The following is a 10467-nucleotide window of genomic DNA, read 5'->3' on the forward strand; positions in this document are numbered from 1 at the left end:
GCCTCATGATTCTGCTCGTTGGCAACTTTCTGGATTACTGGATTTGAGTTGCTCTCAAACTGAATTCCTCTCATGAGAGGACCCATCATCCCAAAGGAGAGGTAGGAGTCTTAAGAGGCCCTTTATTCAGTCTATAAAGTGCTTCAGACCTTTTACAATATCAACAATTTTGCCATTAAAAGTGAAACAAGGGCATTTTACTAAAAATGCCTAAAATTAGGCCAGCCACTCTCTATCAGGTAATAGACCTGACAGGTACACCTGATTAGTTCCGAATGTCAGGTCTACCTGATACCTGATGAGTACACATAACTAATCAGATAGACCTGACAAGCGAAACTGATCAGGTGTACCTGTCAGGTCTGATGAGTTTCTTCTATCAAACCTCTTGGGAGGAAAAATCAAACATTTTCTCCCCCGAGCTTCAGGTTTCACCCTGTATGAAATGAAATTTTTATCTTCGAACGGAAAACTCTCAAGGTTGCGTGCAAACTTTACCGTTTTCTTCTCAACTTTTGCTTAAATAGGAAGGTATACTTTACGTTGAACTTGTTTAACTTTCCATTGAAAAGCGGTTCTCCAATTTTCTTGTCGCTATACATTAGATATATGTAATGCTATAGTTATGAATTCGTATATTTTCTCATTTTTGCTCCCAAATCAATAAGCATTCCGTTAAAGTTTAAGTACCTACGTAATCACTTTTATTACCTAAGGACTTTCCATAGAATTTGTATTGCGTATTAGGTTGGGTAGTAGGTACCTACCTATAAAAAATCAGCTTTCTGTTTATAGAAAGTCAAGAGTTTCGTTTATGTATGTTTTTAGTTTGATAACTATGCAGCTAATAGGAAGCGCGCAGCGCGACCGTATTTTTTATTATTTTCTACAAGTTCGCCCATGCCTTTTCTACAAGTTTGGCCATGTCTCGGATGAACTAGCGGGTATCTTATAGTATTGTCTCACTAATGGATAGTCAAGTAGTCTGCCTTTTATGTACCAATCCAATCGGATGAGATATTACGAATATTAGGATTCAAGGAACCAAAAACGTAAACAGGTTTTTTCAAGGGTTCATTTCAGAGGAAAGCAGGAATGTGAGCCTTTAAAGATAACGTAGCCAGCCTAGTTGGCTTAGTTGGTAGTGCGTCTGCCTTGTAAGCGCTAGGCCGCGGGTTCGATTCCCGGCCGGGGCGGATTTTATCCTGATGGGATAATGTGGTATATTTTTCAAGGGGTGGTATTGTTTTTTAACCTACTAATAAATAATAGCTAATATTTCTTCGTCATCTAAAGCTGTGGATCATGTTTACAAGTTTTCATTTTCTATACCTTCTACCTGTTTAGTATTAAATTTGGCAGGGGAATCTCTACCAGCTATGACCACAAAAGTAGTATCACTCTGATAGAATTACTTACAGAAAGGTTTCTCTGTACGTATGACCTAGATTTTCGGGCCCATACTAATCACTGCCGGAACATGGACCTCTTATAACCTTTAAGAATGGGGAAGATAAATATTCTATCGAACCAATACTGGAACCATGCCCATTTTGCCAATAGTTTTTGTTTCTTTATTGCTTTTCCCATGATTTATTGGTGGCGATGCAGTCTTGTTTCCAATTTGTAGTTTTTGGTGTAGTCAGTACTTCAGTAGCTGATAATGTTCCAATAAAAGTGTTTTAGATCACATTCCATTCATACTAAAAACTATGTAGATGGGCACATACCCCATACTGACCTCCATTAGACATAGATTTCATTCCATTCAGCAACAATCTACGAGTACCTAGATGCCCACTTGTGACTCAGAGGTACCAAAGGGTATTGACTCCGTGTGAAATAAATTTATTTGAAATTTGAACGATTCTGACACTTCTTCACTTCACTGATGAGCGATGTATTCTCTTGTGAACATTTTAGTGAAATTTATACAGGGTAAGCCTCATGATTCTGCTCGTTGGCAACTTTCTGGATTACTGGATTTGAGTTGCTCTCAAACTGAATTCCTCTCATGAGAGGACCCATCATCCCAAAGGAGAGGTAGGAGCTACCTTTGTTTTTATTTCATGGGTTTTGAGACGATCAAAAGAGGTTTGATAGAGAATCGCTCTATTAAAATTTGAAAAACAAAATCGTTCCATTTATTTTATTATTATTATTTACTTTTTTTTTCAGCGATGTCAGCCCTCTTCGATTCGACTGGTGGACAACGTTCAGCTAAAAGCAGGCCAATTCTTCCGGCCAGATCCTGGCTACCTGGAGCTCCTTACAGATGGACTGAAGAAGTTGTATGTCACCAAGATACTGGGCTTCAGAGATGACGAAATGTGCGCTGCTACTGTGCTGTTTGAAGGTAAACCATACCCCGTGTCTAACCTTTGGTGCGCGGTCACGACCGTAGACCATTGACCCTCGCCGCACCGAGATCATAGCAGAAAAAATACTCAGCTCAATTTCTTGATTTTATGCGGAGCTATGGTCAAGACTCCGTTGAGGATGCTTCTATTCATAAGTATGGTTTATTTTCTCTTGTGTCGGTACTAGGCGAGGATTGGTGGTTGGTTCTCCGTTGTGGACACACCTACTTAGACGAGCGGAAAGTCTGTCAAGTACCTACCCAACCCAATCTAAAAAAGTACCTCTATGCCAATCTTGTTAGCTTAGGGGGTGGCCTGCCTTGTAGTTCTGTCCACATATAGTCGATAAGAGACACGATACTTCCCATTTAGGTGCTGGCTCAACACAAGAACACCAGAAAGTAACCCGTAGAAATATTTGCAATCGAAAAACGAGTACAAATTTTTGTCAATGGTCGGACTCGAACCCGGAACCTTCTGCATGACAACATGGCTCTTCTTGTTTTAGGTGATCCTGAGGATGTGAAGAATAATGAGGACAAGATCTACTCCATTGCGAAGAGATATGGTGGTATTCCTGCTGGGGAATCTAATGGACGTCGCGGTTATATGTTGACATATATTATTGCCTATATTCGGGTAAGTGTTTCCACATAATAAAAAGTCTATGAGATTTTAGGCTGACATTTGGTTTCGGTTACAAATTTTACCAGTGGATGCCCTTTGCACTCAACCTTTGCTATTAGCAAGGGCATTGACTCTAGGCTGTTGTTAATTTCAATTGATATTTCAGGATTTTGCGTGTGACTATTACTTCATTGGAGACTCGTTCGAAACTTCTGTACCCTGGGACAAAACAGTCCTCTTGTGTATCAATGTTAAGAAACGGCTAACTCGGGAGTGTACAGGTAGGTGGCTACCGGTGTTGGTAAAGTTGTTGTATATGTAAAGTCCCTTTCTCACTTGTCGTGAGTTTCATTCGATTTTTTTGCCAGCCTAGTTAGCTTAGTTGGTAGGATAAAATCCGCCCGGGCGGATTTTATCCTACCAACTAAGCTGATGGGATAATGTTCGTTCTCGGAACGGCTGGGTTTCTTCTATCCTGTGTTCCTTCTCTCTTCGATTTCGGGAGGGTAAGACCATAGCAGTTACAGTTCCCTCTGTCAAACCTCTTAAAAAAAAAATAAAAAAAAAAAAAGATAACGTAGATACCTAGGTATAGGACATTACTAAAAGGCTGACCACAACAGACAACATGTTTAGCAAACCTCATTTGCTCTCAGTTACCAAACGCTACGTGAGGTTTCAAGGAGGGACGACAAGAGACCTCCCCTAATCCTTTCTCTATCTTTACCTCCTAATCTTCCCGCTCCACTTTATATTAAACAATAAAAATGAAAACGTGCCATGTTTTTGGAAAATATAAGTGTAGGAAAATGTACAAGAAGAAGAAGAAGAAGAAGAAGAAGAAGAAGAAGAAAAGTATGAAAACGGTTAAACGGCAGAGCAAAGAGGAGACGGAATTGTATAGCGATAGAGGAATTTTCCAGTGTTCCTCTTTTTCTTGAGTTTTTATTTTATTGTTTTCTGTTTTCCAATATCCGCTGCAATATGTTCGTTTATACAGGGTGGTGAAGCGGCCGGAAAACCAGGGTCGGTACGTGAGACTTACGAGTATCATTACATTATCCTGAAGTTAAAGGGACACGGTCACTATCGCAGAAATTTCCATACCTAACTGATACAGCAGAGAACGAAAATACGTTAAATGGCCTGAGAGATTACAAAACTAAGAATTCACTCTTGCCAGCCTAGATAGCTTGGTTGGTAGCGCATCTGTCTTGTAAGCGCTAGACCACGGGTTCAATTGCCGCCCGGGGCGGATTTTATCCTGAACGGATAATGTTCGTTCTGACTTTCTCCTATTCGGTCTTCCTTCGATGTCGGGAAGATAAGACCTTAGCAGTTACAGTTCAATCTATGAAACCTAGAAGAAGAAGACTCACTCCGTTCAATTGGACGGTCTTTCAGCACACCCTGAATTTGCCGGCAATGTTCCAGACTGAATTGCTCTCAGCTTGGAACTCACTTTGTTCCAGTGGAAAGCGCTTGGCTCTTTTCTTTTTATTGTTTGAACACTTGCAGTTTCAAATGCATTAGCGGCAAATATCTTTCTTTACATCTTTTTGCAGAATAATAGGTATCTTTGTTAGATCTTTGAAATGAAAAGGATAAAGACAAGGGTGGGGAGAGCTGAGTGAGGGAGGTAGACAGAAAGCAAAAGCTGGCACTTGCCTTCAAGTAAAAGAGCTGCTTGTATGTAATTTATTATTTAATAGGTAGACAGATAGGTGGGTACTACTTAGGTATGTACGTAGCTGGTTGTGTACCAACATAAAATTTACATTTTGTTTCGTAAAGGTTTCCGGTCACTGTAATATGACTTCTAAGGCCTTTACTATACCCACCTCCTCACACCACCTCACTCAGCATGAGTGGGGTTGGAAAAAGCCATCAACATCCGATTAGTTACAGTTCCCTCTGTCAAACCTCTTAAAAAAGTGGGATTGTTTTTTACCCTACTAATAAGCAATGGCTAATATACCTCATTGTGATCTGAAGTTTTTTGCTGCGGATCTTATTACATTTTGCAAGATGTTATTTTACTATCTTAGATTGAATTTGGCAGGGAAATCTCTACCAGCTAATATGACTACAAAAGAAGCATCACTCTGATAGAATTAGTTTCAGCAAGAATTCCGTCCGTGTGAACTAGTTGGTCTCATAGACCTATACTATATACCACTGCTAGGGCATAGATTTCATTCCATTCATACTACAAACTATGTACATAGATGGGCACATACCCCATACTGACCTCTTTAAGGCATGGATTTCATTCCATTCAGCAACAATATACGAGTACATGCCCACACTTGTGACTCAAAGGGACCAAAGGGTATTGACTCCGTGTGGATAAATTTATTTGAAATTTGAACGATTCTGACACTTCTTCACTTCACTGATGAGCGATGTAGCTATACCCACCTCCTCACACCACCTCACTCAGGATGAGTGGGGTTGGAAAAAGCCATCAACATCCGATTGCCCAGATACTCACCCATCTGGAGACCTTAATATACTAGCACCGCGCATCTTTGCTTAACTTAAGTGATCCATTGGGAACTAGTAAATTCAACGTCAGTGGCGTAGCGTCCATGTAGGGCGTGTATGGCGGCCATACACTCGAAAATTCCACTCAAATACCCTTAAATATTGACTTTAAATAATGGCCTCATGATTCTGCTCGTTGGCAACTTTCTGGATTACTGGATTTGAGTTCCTGTCAAACTGAATTCCTCTCATGAGAGGACCCATCATCCCAAAGGAGAGGTAGGAGCCTTAAGAGCCCCTTTATTCAGTCTTTAAAGTGCTTCAGACCTTTTACAATATCAACAATTTTGCCATGAAAAGTGAAACAAGGGCATTTACTAAAAATGCCTAAAATTAGGCCAGCCACTCCCTATCAGGTAATAGACCTGACAGGGAACCAAAAACGTAAACAGGTTTTTTGCAAGGGTTCCTTTCAGAGGAAAGCAGGAAAGTAAGCCTTTAAAGATAACGTAGCCAGCCTAGTTAGCTTAGTTGGTAGTGCGTCTGCCTTGTAAGCGCTAGGCCGCGGTTTCGATTCCCACCCGGGGCGGATTTTATCCTGATGGGATAATGTTCTCGGAACGGCTGGCTTTCTCCTATCCTGTCTTCCTTCTCTCTATAGCTCATATTATAATTTTTATCAGCAAAATATCAGCCGTATTCGGACAGTCCGTATTAGAGGGTTTTATACTAAGTACTTATCATACTAAAGACTAAACATATCCTATCAAACAGCCTCTATAAGCAATGAAAAAATAGAGAGAGAGAGAGAAAGAGAGAGAGCTTATCCGGCAGGATTAAATATTTCAAACAAATGATTGATCACTGTCAAGAAATGCGAAACGGTATCCCGGGGACAAGATAGGGGCTTTATATTGAAAACGCTAGGGGCATATATGGGTTTCAAATACACATTAATGTACGTGTAGGTAGGTGGACAGGTAGATATAGATTGGTAGGTAGGTATATGAAAGTTTACGGGAAGTTCAAACAGATAGCAATATTTGTGGAAATGAAATTATAAGGTAATCAATTTTTAGAGTGGAAATTGAATACCTATGTATACCTACCTGCTAAACTAAGGTAGGTAGGTATATGAAAGTTTACGGGAAGTTCAAACAAATAGCAATATTTGTGGAAATGAAATTATAAGGTAATCAATTTTTAGAGTGGAAATTGAATACCTATGTATACCTACCTGCTAAACTAAGTAAGTACATTCATATGAATTCGATAATTAGGTAGGGTAACTAACTATGAGTGTAGGTAGGTAAGTATATGAAAGTTTACCAGTGGCGTAGCGTCCATGTAGGGCGTGTATGGCGGCCATACACTCAAAATTTACTCAAATACCCTTTAAATATTGACTTTAAATATTTATGAAGAAGCATCTACATGACTTATGTAGTAATGTGCATGGTGATGGAAATTAGTACCCTACACGCCTTACACTTGACTTTAGACCACGCTACGCCACTGAAGTTTACGGGAAGTTCAAACAGATAGCAATATTTGTGGAAATGAAATTATAAGGAAATCAATTTTTAGAGTGGAGATTGAATACCTATGTATACCTACCTGCTAAACTAAGTAAGTACATTCATATGAATTCGATAATTAGGTAGGGTAACTAACTAGGTACCTATGAGTGTTCCTAAAGTGCACCTACTCAAAATAGCGACACTTTTTATGGAGGGCATTGAGGAAATGTTAGTGTTAACATAATAACTATTTCCTTATCAAACATAGGCTATACCCCTTAAAAGTTCCAATAATATTATGTACGCCCTGTATTACGTAATCCTCAAATGAAAGAACTTTACTCAAATCCTGAGAAGTCCTGAGTCTCGGGAATCGAACCCACGTTCCACAGATTACCAGACGGGCGACTTGATCGTCACGGAAGCAGTTTCCTCTAGGTACATTATGACCATGCCCTTGGTTCAAAATCTTCTAATCTCCTGCACAATGGTCTGCAAGGCATGTGTGGGCTTTGACTATACATTGTAGCATTGTTCCAAAGGTGTATTGTCTCTCCTAACCATAGGGTAAAGTTGACATCACACGACAAAAGTGTGAATCGGGTAGCGCATGTGACTTATAAGCTGTCTGGCTAGGGGACGTTAAACAGAGAGAAGACTAGCGTCTGGCTGTGGGACTATAAACAGGGAGGAGAACAGCTAACCCTAACGCTATACCCTATACCCCTTAAAAGTTCCAATATGTACGCCCTGTAATCCTCAAAGGAAAGAACTTAAACCCTGAGAAGTCCTGAGTCTCGGGAATCGAACCCACGTTCCACAGATTACCAGACGGGCGACTTGATCGCCACGGAGGCAGTTTGCTCTCGGTCTCATGCCCAAACCAACCTCAGTACCAATGATAGCTATTTCATCTAATTCATACAAAAACCGTAGGTGCTTGAAATTGCATAAAAACAAATTAGCTATATGTTCTGGGTAAGGACATTGAACTTGTATAAAATCAGTACACTGACGAGTCCTGAAAATCAGCAGAAACTATTCAAGTATTCAAATTAAATTGATCCCAAGGGCAAGGCAATGCCTAAACCCTTGACAAATGGAGTGTGCCTGAAGGCATGTGATGTGTTCCAATGTAAACTTAGTTGTGGGTATTTAGACAAAAAAATAAAATAAATAAAAATGTAGGTAGGTAGTTTAAATAATTTCACGCCATAATAAAGTCAATGGAAAACACGAAAGTTCGTTCCCTCTCCTTTTCCCTGTGAAAGTTTCGTTATTGTCCTGTAATTTTGAACGGGGGATAATAATAAAATACAGAGAACTGTGTCTCGCACCTAGAAATAATGAAGTAAACTTAGTTGTGGGTATTTAGATAAAATAAATAAATAAATAAAAAATGTAGGTAGTTTAAATAATGTCACGCCATAATAAAGTCAATGGAAAACACGAAAGTTCGTTCCTTCTCATTTTCCCTGTGAAAGTTTCGTTATTGTCCTGTAATTTTGAACGGGGGATAATAATAAAATACAGAGAACTGTGTCTCGCACCTTGAAGTAAACATAAAGTCAAGAGAAAACACGAAAGTTCGTTCCCTCTCATTTTCCCTGTGAAAGTTTCGTTATTGTCCTGTAATTTTGAACGGGGGATAATAATAAAATACAGAGAACTGTGTCTCGCACCTAGAAAATAATCATTGCACCCCAGGGCTCATAAATTAAACCCCTGCTATAAATTTATGGGTTATGGGTCTTTTTTGAAACTCTGCTGTGCGCGTTTGAACTTTAAACTGGAAGTAGGTACATTAAAGGTACTTTATCCGTGCTTTATACGTAGCGTGGCTCATGGTTTTCTTAATAATTTACGATCTAATAATCTACGTACAGAGTATCAAAGTACCTTCAATGAGCGAATATGGGACAGACATACCTAGTATGGGAAAAGTGATCATTTTATTTTTCGAATTCAATTAAGCTCCTAGGATTTATACCTATTGAGTTGGCATATCTCCAGTCATTTGTGGCCTTCTGTTCTTAACAGTCTTAGAGAGTTGGTTACCAAAACGTTTCAAATATTTGGAGGTAGTAGCATACGATATACTAATAAAGTAGTACGATATACCTGCTAGTAAAGTTCGTAAAAGTACCAACTCTTGTGTTGACCAGTACCTATCTCACAAACGTATTACCTACATGAGGTGTACATAATCCTTTCAGGAAACTGACCACTGGAAAATTAACCACTGTTCCGATGAAAACTGAATGTGGAACACAGGTCAATTTTCCAGTGTGGTTCGAAAGGAAAATACACCTCTGATGGGACCTACTCTGATATAGAGACTTATGAAAACACACCGTCATGAAATAGGCTAGGTAGGTACCAAAACGTAAGTACTATATCTTCAGAACACAGGTAAATTTTCCAGTGTGGTTCGAAAGGAAAATACACCTCTAGTGGGACCTACTCTGATATAGAGACTTATGAAAACACACCGTCATGAAATAGGCTAGGTAGGTACCAAAACGTAAGTACTATATCTTCAAGCCGTACAATGGCGTCCTTTTGTTTTACCTTCTCTGAAAATGTGTTTCTGAAGAACCTGAGTAAAGACAAAAGGGAGTGTAAATAATGAACGAAACTTATACTGAAGATATTAAAGGAAGTTTGTAAACACACAAAGAACCAAGAGAAACAAGAGGTAGAAGAAGAAGAGAGGAGGAAGAGGAGAAAGAAGAAGAGAAAGAAGACGAAGACTAGAGAATATAGGAATGTAAACACGGGACAAAAATAATTATTTGAGCTCTGTTGGACCAATGCTTACCGAGGTAAGACAAAGTAAGTTTTTAAGCTAACATCAAGATAAACGTATTTAGACGTACAGACAATGTAGATGGTAAATAATTAATATGATAAATATAGGTACATAGCGCGATGGGACCTCAAAAGAATTAAACAAAGTCTCTTCAAGAGAGGTCATCTCGGGCAGCACGTTGATTCGTTGAATTTACTAGTTCCCAATGGATCACTTAAGTTAAGCAAAGATGCGCGGTGCTAGTATATTAAGGTCTCCAGATGGGTGAGTATAAGAGAGGAGGAAGAGGAGAAAGAAGAAGAAAAAGAAAGAGAGGAGAAAGAAGGCGAAGACTAGAGAATATAGGAATGTAAACACGGGACAAAAATAATTATTTTTTGAGCTCTGTTACTCTGTTGGACCAATGCTTACCGAGGTAAGACAAAGTAAGTTTTTAAGCTAACATCAAGATAAACGTATCTAGATGTACAGACAATGTAGATAGTAAATAATTAATATGATAAATATACATAGCGCGATGGGACCTCAAAAGAATTAGACAAAGTCTCTTCAAGAGAGGTCATCTCAGGCAGCACGTTGAACAGTGGCGTAGCGTGGTCTAACTCCAAGTGTAGGGCGGACACTAATTTCTATCACAATATCTAATCTAATAAGAATAAAA

At 39.2% G+C, this 10467-nt stretch overlaps 1 protein-coding gene across 1 annotated transcript in view; it reads left to right on the forward strand.

The window, feature by feature from the left end:
- LOC103509085 (alkyldihydroxyacetonephosphate synthase, peroxisomal-like) overlaps nt 1-4557 on the forward strand; it is a 23074-nt gene extending 18517 nt beyond the window's left edge. The window contains exons 3-7 of the mRNA XM_017444033.1: nt 2022-2043; nt 2179-2356; nt 2869-2999; nt 3154-3268; nt 4553-4557. Of these exons, the coding sequence (XP_017299522.1) occupies nt 2022-2043; nt 2179-2356; nt 2869-2999; nt 3154-3268; nt 4553-4557 (451 nt within the window). The remainder of the gene's footprint in view (nt 1-2021; nt 2044-2178; nt 2357-2868; nt 3000-3153; nt 3269-4552) is intronic.
- The last annotated feature ends 5910 nt before the right edge of the window (nt 4558-10467 follow it).

This window comes from Diaphorina citri, unplaced genomic scaffold (assembly GCF_000475195.1).
Source record: "Diaphorina citri unplaced genomic scaffold, Diaci psyllid genome assembly version 1.1 scaffold465, whole genome shotgun sequence".
Classification (NCBI taxonomy): Eukaryota; Metazoa; Arthropoda; class Insecta; order Hemiptera; family Psyllidae; genus Diaphorina; species Diaphorina citri.